Source organism: Mobula hypostoma, chromosome 30 (assembly GCF_963921235.1).
Source record: "Mobula hypostoma chromosome 30, sMobHyp1.1, whole genome shotgun sequence".
NCBI classification, from domain to species: domain Eukaryota; kingdom Metazoa; phylum Chordata; class Chondrichthyes; order Myliobatiformes; family Myliobatidae; genus Mobula; species Mobula hypostoma.
The window spans coordinates 2,125,250-2,138,846 of NC_086126.1; the positions used below are offsets into that span (position 1 = coordinate 2,125,250).

General features: G+C 44.1%; 1 protein-coding gene across 1 annotated transcript; it reads right to left on the minus strand.

Moving 5' to 3' along the window:
• Positions 1–265: 265 nt before the first annotated feature.
• On the minus strand, positions 266–13,394 carry LOC134339563 (probable G-protein coupled receptor 139). Its single transcript, XM_063036187.1, has 2 exons — positions 13,316–13,394; positions 266–1,167 (listed from the first exon to the last, which is right to left on the minus strand). Exons 1-2 carry the CDS (start codon positions 13,392–13,394, stop codon positions 266–268), a joined length of 981 nt encoding a protein of 326 aa, XP_062892257.1.
• Between the last annotated feature and the right edge of the window lie 203 nt (positions 13,395–13,597).

Sequence of the window (13,597 nt, forward strand, 5' to 3'; positions counted from 1 at the left end):
CCCCGAAACGTCGACAGTTGACTCTTTTCCACACATGCTGCCTGGACTGCTGAGATCCTCCGGTATCCCGTGTGTGGAAAAGTGTAAGCAGTCGACTTTTCGGGGCGTGACACTTCGTCGGGATCTGAATTTGTGTATGTTGTTTTTTCCAGCATCTGCACATTTTCTCGTGTTTGCTTTGAAACTCTGTTCATCATATTGTTTCCACAAGTGGGGATAAAGAATGGGAAGGCAGCTGAAATGTAACACTTTAGAGCATTTATTTCTAACGTTTCATGAGTTTCAAAATCCGATTCAGTGGGTATTTGACCGCATTCTTCAGTTGCTCTCGGAATTTGCTCTGAGTCAGGGCGTAAATACACGTGTTGGTGCAGGAACTTACAATCTGCAGCATTACCGAAGTCTGTTGTGTGATGAAACGGGGATCCGTGACAGAATCAATTAATCTCATTGAAATCCGTCTATAGATAGAAAATACCACCGTTGTTCCCCACAACAATATGAAACTACCGGTGATGCTGAAGAGCAAAACGATGGATTTGCGTCGGTTCTCCATCTCCCGGTCCTTGTCATTCTCTCCACCCTTTCGTCCCCGGAGCCCCCTGCGGGCTCGACTGGCGGCGAGAATCCGCCTGACAGTCAGAGTATTGAGCAGTAACATCAGAATGAATGGGACACAAGGGTTTAAAATGCGGTGAAACAGCTCAAATGCACCCCATGAGGGGGAGTTTGTGAAGCTCGATGTGGGATCACAGTACCAGGGAACACCATCAATTATTTCCCGAGGTCCGAATACAAAGCCCCAGGGGACAGTCTCCAAACAGGCCAGCACACTCACTGTCCCGATAACCACAGCCGCCGTTCTCTCGGTGCAATATTTTGTTTTCAGCTTCTCACAGCAAATAGCCACAAATCGATCGAGGGTGAAAGCGACAGTCAGCCAGACTGAGGTCGCAGTGCTCGCAAACACCAACCATAGACTGACTCTGCACACAGGAGTGATTTGCAGGAATGATCCGGGAAAATAAATCCCAGCAGTCATCCTTAGCAGCGGATTCGAGATGACGACCAGAAGATCGGCCGCGGCCATTCCCACCAGGTAGCGGGTGACACATTTGGAGAGACCGCACTTTCCCCCGGACAGGATCACAATCGCCACCACGTTCGCTGGAAGAGAGACAGGGAACATCAAGTTGACAAAATACTGAGCAGAAGACAATGCTGCAGTTTGAGGGGATCCTGTAATATTACATTTTATTTTTGTATTTAACGGTGCAAAGGCTGAGAGAGGCCGCTGAACTGGTGGAGAGAGACAGAAGGTTACACAGTAAAATAAATTCAACATGATCTGAATAAGGATTCCTCGCTGATGACCGAAAAGTGAAGAGTCAGCGGAAAGCTAAAACTGAGTAACTACCACCTCAGAATCAATACTGGATGGAACATTTTCTGCCAACGTTTTTCCGCGTCAGGACTTAATGAAATGAACAAACCAGGATGCTGATAGTGGGAGACTTCCAATAGACTATTATCAGCTTGCATGCGGCTCCCTGTCAGGCACAGAACAGCCGAAGAACGGAACAAGACAGGCAATGTTGGAAACACTCATCCAGGCAAAACAGAATATGTGGAAAAACAGTTAAAATATCTCTCCTCAGAACTGTTCTCAGAGAGACCCCTGACACGAGTGTTAACTGGTTTCTCTTTCCATGCAAACTGCTTGGGGCTGAGTGATTCCAGCATTCCCCGTTTTTTTTTCTATTCCGGTATTTGCCCCCTATATTTAACCATATAACCATATATCAATTACAGCACGGAAACAAGCCGTCTCGGCCCTTCTAGTCCGAGCCGAACTCTTACTCTCACCTAGTCCCACCGACCTGCACTCACCCCGTAACCCTCCATTCCTTTCCTGTCCATATATCTATCCAATTTAACTTTAAATGACAACATCGAACCTGCCTCAACCACTTCTGCTGGAAGCTCGTTCCACACAGCTACCACTCTCTGAGTAAAGAGGTTCCCCCTCATGTTACCCCTAAACTTTTGTCCTTTAACTCTCAACTCATGTCCTCTTGTTTGAATCTCCCCCACTCTCAATGGAAAAAGCCTATCCAGTCAACTCTATCAATCCCCAACATAATTTTAAACACCTCTATCAAGTCCCCACTCAACCTTCTACGCTCCAAAGAATAAAGACCCAACTTGTTCAACCTTTCTCTGTTACTTAGGTGCTGAAACCCAGGTAACATTCTAGTAAATCTTCTCTGTACTCTCTCTATTTTGTTGACATCTTTCCTATAATTCGGTTACCAAAATTGTATACAATACTCCAAATTTGGCCCCACCAATGTCTTGTACAATTTCAACATTACGTCCCAACTCCTACACTCAATGCTCTGATTTATAAAGGCCAGCATACCAAAAGCTTTCTTGACCACCCTATCCACATGAGATTCCACCTTCAGAGAACTAAGCACCATTATTCCTAGATCCCTCTGTTCTACTGCATTCTTCAATTCTCTACCATTTACCATGTATGTCCTATTTTGATTAGTCCTACCAAAATGTAGTACCTCATATTTATCAGCATTAAACGCCATCTGCTATCTTTCATCCCACTCTTCTAACTGGCCTAAATCTCTCTGCAAGCTTTGAAAACCTACTTTATTATCCAGAACTCCACCTATTTTAGTATCATCTGCATACTTACTCATCCAATTTACCACCCCATCATCCAGATCATTAATATATATGACAAACAACACTGGACCCAGTACAGATCCCTGAGGCACACCACTGGTCACCGGCTTCCAATCTGACACACAGTTATCCACCACCACTCTCTGACGTCTCCCATCCAGCCACTGCTGAATCCATTTTACTACTTCTATATTAATAGCTAACGATTGAACCTTCCTAACCAACCTTCCGTGTGGAACCTTGTCAAAAGCCTTACTGAAGTCCATATAGACAACATCAACCGCTTTACCCTCATCAACTTTCTGAGTAACCTCTTCAAAAAATTCAATAAGATTCGTCAAACATGACCTTCCACGCACAAATCCATGTTGACTGTTCCTAATCAGACCCTGTCTATCCAGATAATTATATATACTATCTCTCAGAATACTTTCCATCAACTTACCCACCACTGAAGTCAAACTCACAGGCCGATAATTGCTAGGTTTACTCTTAGAACCCTTTTTAAACGAAGGAACAACATGAGCAATACGCCAGTCCTCCAGCACCATCCCCGTTTCTCATGACATTTGAAATATTTCTGTCAGAGCCCCTGCTATTTCCACACTAACTTCCCTCAAGATCCTAGAGAATATCCTGTCAGGACCTGGAGATGTATCCACTTTTATATTCCTTAAAAGCGCCAGTACCTCCTCTTCTTTAATCATCATAGTTTCCATAACTTCCCTACCTGTTTCCCTTATCTTACACAATTGAATATCCTTCTCCTGAGTGAATACCGAAGAAAAGAAATTGTTCAGAATCTCCCTGATCTCTTTTGGCTCCACACATAGCTGTCCACTCTGATTCTCTGATTCTCTGAGGGACCAATTTTATTCCCCACTATCCTTTTGCTATTAATATAATTTCACCTCAGTAACAATAGAACTTTGACTGATCCAACAGATGCAGCGCAGTCTGACACAGACCGAAATGACGCCTCGCACTGAATCCATCACAGGGAAGCAGGGGAGAGGCTTTCAAAGTCCAGCGTAAGCTCGGTGCCCCTAGTCAGATGTTTGTGACGGTGTCAGATGTAGGTATAATAGAATACATTTCACAGTATTGATAACTGTAAAGCATCATGTTGGTCGTGTAAATCGACTCGTCATCGAGTTCAGTGTGTTCTCCATCAACTGCTTTATATTCAGTCATAACGCACACATTTACTAGAAATCACCACCATCTCCGCACCACCACACGGAACTTCTGACATTTGCTAAAGTGTGACTACCAGTCGATGGTTTGATTCTTGCACCTAAATCAAACAATCGCTCACGTACAAATTCACACAATCAACTGGTATAACAACAGGAATTCTGCAGACGCTGGAAATTCAAGCAACACACATAAAAGTTGCTGGTGAACGCAGCAGGCCAGGCAGCATCTCTAGGAAGAGATCAACTGGTATAATCTGCGAGGGCTGTATAAACACAATATTTGCAAATGCAGTGCAGCTGCAACAAGACCAAAAACACAGAGACCCGAACTTCCTATTATTGATCACAAATCGCTTTAACAATGCCGCCTGGCCCTCTCAGTCCCACCGATGTTGGCGGATTTGCTAAATTCCTGCAGCGGTTTGTTGTCTCAGATCCAGAGTCCAGAGTCCCGGTGTTTCCATTGCAATCCTGCAATGCGCCAAATACTCGGATTGTGACAGCGACAGAAACAATCACAACATTGGAATTAAATATCATTCCCACCCCCCACCCCCCCCCCCCAATGGTAGCTGACGCTGCGGCATACCGAGCATTCCAAAGGCTGAAATAAAAGGATAGTAAACTTCTCGGATCCGCCAGATGACTGGATACACCATTTCAGTGAGAATCTGTGAGTTCTGTTGCTCCTGCAGTCACTTTGAGCTGATGCATTCAAAGCGGCCCTATTTAACACGGAGGATCAGTCTCGAGAGATACTGTTATACCGTTGACTAACTTTCTCAGGTAGTTACTTGAACAAACACTTTTATTCAACACCATTGTCTCTGATATAAACATATGTTCCATTGAAGACAAACGTATCAAAATTCCTGAACAATACATCAGCAGTGCCTCTGGTGGCAATGAGGTCGGTAATTACAAAGACTGAGCTTCGCCCCTGTGTAGCTACATTTACAGATTACACTTCTGTTGGACAATTATTCATCTATTAACGGAGGCCAGTCTGATGTAATTTGCCTTTTGCAAATTTGCATTTGACCTCCTTTATGTCCGGTCTTATCCTTATCAATAACCATCTGAAAACCTCCGGACTTATAATCGTTATTTTTTTTTTCCCAAGGAGAATCCAATCGTCTCAGACGACTCATTCCCCAAGACTAAGTCAAGGATGTCCCACTTCCTGGAGGACCATCTACATACTTTTTCAGGAAACATTCGTGAACGCACCTAACAAATAATGTCCCATCCAAGCCTTAGGCTTTAATAGAATCCCAGTCATTCTGGGGAGATTCACCCACTACAGCTACTCTATTATTTTACATCAGTCCATAACTTGCCGACATATCCGTTGATCTCTCTCACTGGCTATTGGGAGTCCGACACTATAATCCCATCACAATGATTGCACCTTTCTTATTCCTGAGTTCTACCCACGTTGTTATTACTGGGTGAGCCGCCGGGTACGCTTTGCCCCTGCATGTTGTCTGACACTAAGATTTATTAGCATTCAACCTTTTCAGCTGAAGCAAGACCTCACTTTGTAAGATCTCTGAGTCATTTTAAGCAACTATATTTTTCTCTACATTTACTGGCATATTGATAACATCATTGCAGGTGAACACTTGGGCAAAATCAGAGTTAAGAGGGTCCGCAATATTCTCCTCTGCATAATATAATACCCCACTGTTATTACTAATACACTTAACTTCCTACTTCCTTTAAGACTGAAGTATTGACAAAATCTCTTGGGGTCATTCTTGGCATTACCAGCAATATCTTTCTCAACCTGCCTTTGACAATCGGAATTTCGCACTGGACTATAACTTTCGTATTTTCATATGCCCTATGGTTAAAATACATTACATATTTTATGTATTCCTTATATAACAGTCTTTTCTTCAATATATTTTATGTATTTTTGTTCATCAATATGGTTGATCTATTGTTTTTTGGCTTCTGCTGACCTTGCGTATGAACATTTCCTATACTGTGTGTATTTCCTGTTAAATCGAAGCCATTGTTCCTGAACTGACTCAACGTCAAGTAGTTTCTTTCAGTTTGCCTTCTGAGGTCTTTGCTGCATCTGCACAAACCTTGTCTTACTGAAATTAAATTTAATGACTTTGGTTTTTAATAATATACTCCGCCACAGTACTTCGAGATTAACTATGTTATGATCACTTGTTCTTGAAGTCTCAACAACTTCCTTACTCAAAATTCTGCCTCGGATGTTGCAGAATCAGAATATCAGATCTGGACAGGCCTCCCCTCCTGTTGGTGTGTTAGCACACTAAGTTAAAAACTAATACAGTGTGTTGTGGTGGGTACAAGTTGAAACAGTAACAAATAAAGTATAACAGCTGCAGAGAAAGGTAAATTGTAAGGTGCAAGATCTTTAGGTGACAGATTGTGAGGCCAGTAGTTCATCGTATAGTGCTAGTCTCATAACAATGTGATGAATGTTGTCATTAATAGATAGGTAGGTAGATAGATAGATAGATAGATATACTTTATTGATCCCGAAGGAAATTAGGGTTTGTTACAGCCCCACCAACCAAGTATAGAGCATAAATATAGCAATACAAAAACCACAAACAATCAAACAACAAAATGCAAACTATGCCAGATGGAAAGTAAGTCCAGGACCAGTCTATTGGCTCAGGGTGTCTGACCCTCCACGGGAGAAGCTGCAAGTTCGATGGCCACAGGCAGGAACGACCTCCCGTGACGCCCAGTGTTGTATCTTGGTGGAATATGTCGAAGTCCAACAGTAAAAAGTTCAATGTCCGGTCTACAAACACGTTCCTGGATCGTAATATGACCAGGATTGCACCATCTGTTGTTAACCAGAACGGTAGGCACCCAACTGCTACACGCTTACCGCTCTCAGTGCACTTCCGGTCAGCCGGAACGGTCTGGAAGCCGTCCATGGAAAAATTTTGATCGGGTAGGTCCTCGTGCAGCCTAGTTCCAGTGAAACACATAACACTGCACTCCCGAAATGTTCCCTGACGCCTGGCTAGCGCCGTGAACTCGCCCGTTTTATTACCCACCGAACTCCTCTTCTCCATAAGTCTCTGTTGTTTCGACCCGGTCCTCTTTCCTCGCCTTTGTGATCCCCCTCTGCATCCTCTGTGTGTTTTCCTCCAGATTTCAGCAGGGGTGTCCGCCGCTCTGCTCGCTAAACCGGCCGGCATAAGCGCAAGCAGCTGGTCCCTGGAGTACACAATGCGACCATGTTTCTGTCCCGCTAATGAGACGTGTCGGAATATAACTATTTCCAGCGCTAAAAACCCAAATGAAACTCTCTTTACCAGCATGTTAGAGAGGGTGCAGCTTCGACGTGTTACCGTGAAAAAAAAATACAAAAAAATAACGTAAGTTAAAAAGTAAGAAGAAAAAAGTAAGAATACTGATCGGAAAGGCTGTAACAGGCGGCATGCACGACCGGCGCATGCGCACAAGTTTGACCCGCGGTATGTGATTTCAGGGTGATTTCTTAATGATTCCTGTGTCTTTGCAACTTATTTCCCTTCAGGGAGATGAGAGCATAGATTTGAATATCTTTCCGACAGCGGTTTGTGGGTACTTGACAAATAAAGGGGTGAACGTTTACCATGGGTTGGGGATATGTAGTTGAGGTTCTAATGAATTCTTGTCTATTATTGAATGGAGAATTGTGCTTGCACATCAGAGAGGGGAGTCCTTCTCCTAATTTTAATGTTGTGGTGTCGGTATGTCCCTGTGGTGTAATGACCAGGACTGTACACAGCACTTTATGTGTGGTCCTAGTGGTTCTTCTATAGTTCCAGCAGAACTGCCTGCGCTGGTATTCAGTACCTTCGGCGAACAAAGGCCCGTCTCCATCCATATGTGAGATGACCAACTGAACTAAGGCTCGATCTTCGGAGATCTGTCCAGGGTTGCTCTGGCCTTCTGCGTTTCTTCAGTTTCCACTATTTTATGTATCCCTGGCTTGAATTGCCTCATTTCGGTGGGGATGTGAAACCTCCATATATAAATGGAACAAATTCCTATTATTCAACCACCTGTGACCTTCACGACTTTTTGAAATCTCAAACATCACTTTTGCCATCCTCTGCCTCAAGGAAAGCAAAGTGACACAAGATGAATAAGACCATAAGACAAAGGAGCATAAGTCGGCCGTTCGGCCCATCGAATCTGCTCTGCCATTTTATCATGAGCTGATCCATTCTCCCATTTAGTCCCACTCCCCCGCCTTCTCACCATAACCTTCGATGCCCTGACTACTCAGATACCTATCAATCTCTGCCTTAAATATACCCAATGACTTGGCTTCCACTGCCGCCCGTGGCAACAAATTCCATAGATTCACCACCCTCTGGTTACTATTAGTATATTCATTCATATTGGGCTTTCAGCCGGGTATAGGTATCATTTCTTCAAATTTGGTCTTCTTCCAGTTTAGAACCTCAACCCTAGGACCAGATCTATCTTTATCCATGATCAAGTTGAAACTATTGGTGTTACGATCACTGGAACCACGGTGCTGCCCTACACACATTTCCGTCACTTGTCCTAACTCGTTTCCTAATAGGAGATCTAATATTGCATCCTCTCTAGTTGGTACCTCTATATATTGAATTAGAAAACTTTCCTGAACACATTTTACAAACTCTAAACCGTCTAGACCTCTAACAGTATGGGAGTCCCAATCAATATGTGGAAAATTAAAATCACCTACCACTATAACTTTATGTTTCCTGCAGTTGCCTGCTGTCTCTAAAGATTTGCTCCTCCAGTTCTCGCTGACTATTGGGTGGTCTGTAATACAATCCCACTAATATGGCCATACCTTTCCTGTTTCTCAGCTCCACCCATAAGGACTCAGTAGACAAGCCCTCTAATCTGTCCTTCCTGAGCACTGCTGTAACATTTTCCCTGACAAGCAATGCTACTCCCCCACCTTTCATTCCTCTGCCTCTATCAAGTCTGAAACATCGGAACCCTGGAATATTAAGCTGCCAGTCCTGCCCCTCCTGTAGCCAAGTTTGACTAGTTGCTATAATGTCATAACTCCACGTGTCAATCCACGCCATCAACTCATCTGCCTTCCCCGCAATACTCCTACCTTCTTGTCTACCTTCTGCTTCATAAACTTTCCATATAGTTCCTTTTCCTTTTTGACTGCGTTTGCAACATCTCTCATCACCCAATGTTCTCAGATCATGCATCCTTTTCTTTCCCCCTCACAGAAACAGATCGAATTCTGAACCACTTGTCTTTAAATAACACTCACAGGTGACATGTGTCCCAAGCTCATGATCGTTCTCATGGGCTTCGAGCACACACAGAATGCCGCATACGCTCAGCAAGCCAGTCAGCGTCTATGGTAAAGAATAAACCGTCCAAGTCCTTTCATCTGTAGTGGAAACAGTAGTTAAGGTCAGAGTAATAAGCTGGGGGAGCGGAGGAAAAAGTACAAGGCGTTAGAAGATCGTTAGCTTGTGCTTAGTTCAGTAAATTCCCCGAAGATCATGTCCTTTTTTGGGGATAACTGTTATCAAAATGGTCTTCCACCGAAATAAATCAATTGCAAGCTGCATTCTTGACGCAAGGTCTCTAAAATGTCCCTAATGCAGCTACCTCTACAGCCACCCCACCTGCGAATTCCACACATCTTCTGTGTTTAAAAATTAACCGCAGACATCTCCCCTGTGCTTTCTTCCAAACACCTTAAAATTATGTCGTTCCCCCCCGCCCGCCCCGTTATAGCCACATCCACCTTGGGAAAAAATTTCTGGCTGTCCACTCGATTTATGCCTCCTGTAATCGTGTGCATCTCTTTCATGACACCTGTTATCCCGCTTCCATCCAAAGAGAAATGCCCTATCTTACACCACATGTTCTCACAAGACACGATCTGTGAAGTGCAGTGTTTAAAGTAAGTTCATTGTCAAAGTACATATGAGTCACCGTCTACCACGCTGAGGTACATTTTCTTCAGGGAAAACACAGTAAATACAAAGAAACTCAACGGATCAATGAAAAACAGCTGAGACGGAAAAAAACACCAATGTACAAAGACAGCAAAGGCAACATATTGTGTAAATTTTAAAAAAAACGATAATAAATGCGAAGTAAATATCAAGAACATGAATTGTTGAGTCCCTGAACGAAAGTTCATTGTTGCGGTGGGTGAAATTATCCCCTCTGCTTCAAAAGCCTGAGCGTTGAGGGATAAGTGCTATTCCGGAACCTGGTGCTGTGGGACCTGAGGCTCCTGTAACTCACTGAACATTGAACATTGAATAGTACAGCACAGTACAGGCCCTTCGGCCCACAATGTTGTGCCGACCCTCAAACCCTGTCTCCCATATAAGCCCCCAAATTAAATTCCTCCATATACCTGTCCAGTAAACTTCACGAGTGTATCTGCCTCGACCACTGACTCAGGCAGTGCATTCCACGCACCAACCACTCTCTGAGTGAAAAAACCTTCCTCTAATATACCCCTAGAACTTTCCACTCCTTACCTTAAAACCATGTCCTCTTGTACTGAGCAGTGGTACCCTGGGGAAGAGGCGCTGGCTATCCACTCTATCTATTCCTCTTATTATCTTGTACACCTCTATCATGTCTCCTCTCATCCTCCTTCTCTCCAAAGAGTAAAGCCCTAGCTCCCTTAAACTCTGATCATAATGCATACTCTCTAAACCAGGCAGCACCCTGGTAAATCTTCTCTGTACCCTTTCCAATGCTTCCACATCCTTCCTATAGTGAGACGACCAGAACTGGACAGAGTACTCCAAGTGTGGCCTAACCAGAGTTTTATAAAGCTGCATCATTACATCGCGACTCTTAAACTCTATTCCTCGACTTATGAAAGCTAACACCTCATAAGCTTTCTTAACTACCCTATCCACCTGTGAGGCAACTTTCAGGGATCTGTGGACGTGTACCCCCAGATCCCTCTGCTCCTCCACACTACCAGGTATCCTGCGATTTACTTTGTACTCTGCCTTGGAGTTTGTCCTTCCAAAGTGTACCACCTCACACTTCTCCGGGTTGAACTCCATCTGCCACTTCTCAGCCCACTTCTGCATCCTATCAATGTCTCTCTGCAATCTTTGACAATCCTCTACACTATCTACAACACCACCAACCTTTGTGTTGTCTGCAAACTTGCCAACCCAACCCTCTACCCCAACATCCAGGTCGTTAATAAAAATCACGAAAAGTAGAGGTCCCAGAACAGATCCTTGTGGGACACCACTAGTCACAATCCTCCAATCTGAATGTACTCCCTCCACCACCACCCTCTGCCTTCTGCAGGCAAGCTAATTCTGAATCCACCTGGCCAAACTTCCCTGGATCCCATGCCTTCTGACTTTCTGAATAAGCCTACCGTGTGGAACTTTGTCAAATGCCTTACTAAAATCCATGTAGATCATATCCACTGCACTACCCTCATCTATATGCCTGGTCACCTTCTTAAAGAACTCTATCAGGCTTGTTAGACACAAAGCCATGCTGACTGTCCCTGATCAGACCATAATTCTCTAAATGCCCAGAGATCCTATCTCTAAGAATCTTTTCCAACAGCTTTCCTTCTTGAAGACAGCATCGAGAAGCGAGCATCACCTAGATGATGGCGTCCTTGGTGATGGATGCTGCTTTCCTGTGACAGTACTCAGTGGTGCGGCCGACTTTACCTGTGATGGACTGGCTGCATCCTAACCTTGTCACTGGCTATTCCATTAAATGGCATTGATGTTTCCATACCAGACCATAATGCAACCAGTCAGGAGATTCTCCACTGCATATCTACGGAAGTTTGTCAAAGTTTTAGAAGATACTTCAAATCTGCTACAAACCTACATAGTACAGGATGTAAATGTTGGTAAAGTTTTCCAGTATCCAGCCTCTACAGGAAGAATCCCTGTCAATTTTGGGGAAATGGTTTTTACAACTTTCCATAACCTGCCTACCTTTCTGTTCGTCTTTCTCCTGCTGTCATTACAAAACCCTTTGGAAATTGAAGCACACAACATCTCAAGTTTTTCCTTTATTTACACTCCGTTACATCCGGGAAGATGTCCAGTGGGAGGGAAGTGATTGATGGCGTCCATGAATTACAGACTAGACTGAGTTTTGATGTCATTGGTGGGCACAGGATCACTGTAAAATGGGGTACACCATTTAAACCATCAAGTCTGTCGTAGCTCCTGGTACAATATTCCCACTGTCCCATTCCCCACTCTCTTCCCACAGCTCGGCAGATTAGTTCCTCTGCAGTACCTGTCCGGTTCTTTGAACCCTCTGATACCCTCAGTTGGAGTAGAAGTTAAATTTTCATCCCATGCCCCTTTGACCCTTCGCCCACTTGGGCCTCAAATCATTGACCAATGAACAGTGAACAGTACAGCGCAGGAACAGTCCCCCTCAGCTCACTGTGTGTGTATCTGTTATCCATGATGTCGGTTTACATAGCATGTTTACCTGTATGTGGTCTGTGCTCCCCAATGGACTAAATCCACCAAGGGATTGACCCAGCTTATTACTCTTTGAAAATCCAAACAGCACCTTCTCCTTAGTATCAAAACGTCTCGGAATATCACCATACCCCCTTCCTTGATTTCGCCTTCCTCTATCTCCTTCTCCTGATCGAATACCAATGAATGTAAAGTGTTCATTCTGTACCTTCATTCTATCTCTGGTTCCCATATGTCAGACATGAACTTAACCAGTAAGATCGGCTCTGGACTGTCTAAATCATCTGAATCCTGGTATGTTTAGCTACCAGTCTTGCTCTATTCTCAGCTAGGTCTCTGTAATGGCTGACTCACCGTGTCATGTGTAAATCCAGGTCCTAAGTACGTCTACCTTATCTCTTCTACATCCTTCACTGAAATAAACACACATCTGCCCTTAGGTGCCAGTGTGCTCGTTAACGAGGCCCCACCTTGACTTTCTTTTGGCTTTCCTCGGCCTCGTCTCTAACTTCCGCTCAGTGCGACTTGCGGACCTGTAACTCCTGTTGCCGAAGCCTTCCCCACCCTCCAACTCCGCATGCCACATTTTAGCTCTTCAGGGCAACACCAGCAAAATTCCCTGTCGGAATATCAGCTCCCCTTCAGTACGGGTGTAACCCGTCCTTCCTGCAACAGCCCCTCGTACCCTGGAAGAGATCCCAATGATCTATCTAGCTGACGCCCTCCCTCCTGCCCCAGGTTGTTAGCCACAAATTGAACTGTACAACCTTACCATCTCTTTCCTCACAAGCATGGAACACCGGAATTAATACTGACATCACCACCCAAATGTTCCTACTTCTTAAATTTCTGCCCAACGCCCTAAATTCTCTTTGCAGAAACTTGTCTGTCTGTTGTGAGTTCTAATAAGGACCACGACTTCTGGCTGCTCACCCTGCCCGTTCAGAATGTCCTGTACCTTCTCAGAGACATCCTTGGTCCTGGCATGATGGTGCCCTGCTATCGCACTCATTTCCACATATACTCCTGACTGTGTCCCCCTCGACTAAAGTTTCTTCCTGCATTTGATTCACATTCATCCATTTTATGAGCTTATCTGGTGGCCTCTTTGTAAAGAAAATTATTTTAATTATTCATTCAGTGTTCTTGTTTGACTCCGCCTAGGGTTTTAATATATGAATTTGCAAACAAAGGAGACTGCACACGTGTTTAAAA

Excerpts from the sequence above, each read along its gene's own strand:
- LOC134339563 (XM_063036187.1), bottom strand. The coding sequence starts at position 13,394 with ATGAGTGCGATAGCAGGGCACCATCATGCCAGGACCAAGGATGTCTCT. Across the intron at positions 1,168-13,315 it reads GGACATTCTGAACGGGCAGG|CGAACGTGGTGGCGATTGTG; the intron begins GTGAGCAGCCAG and ends TCTCTCTTCCAG.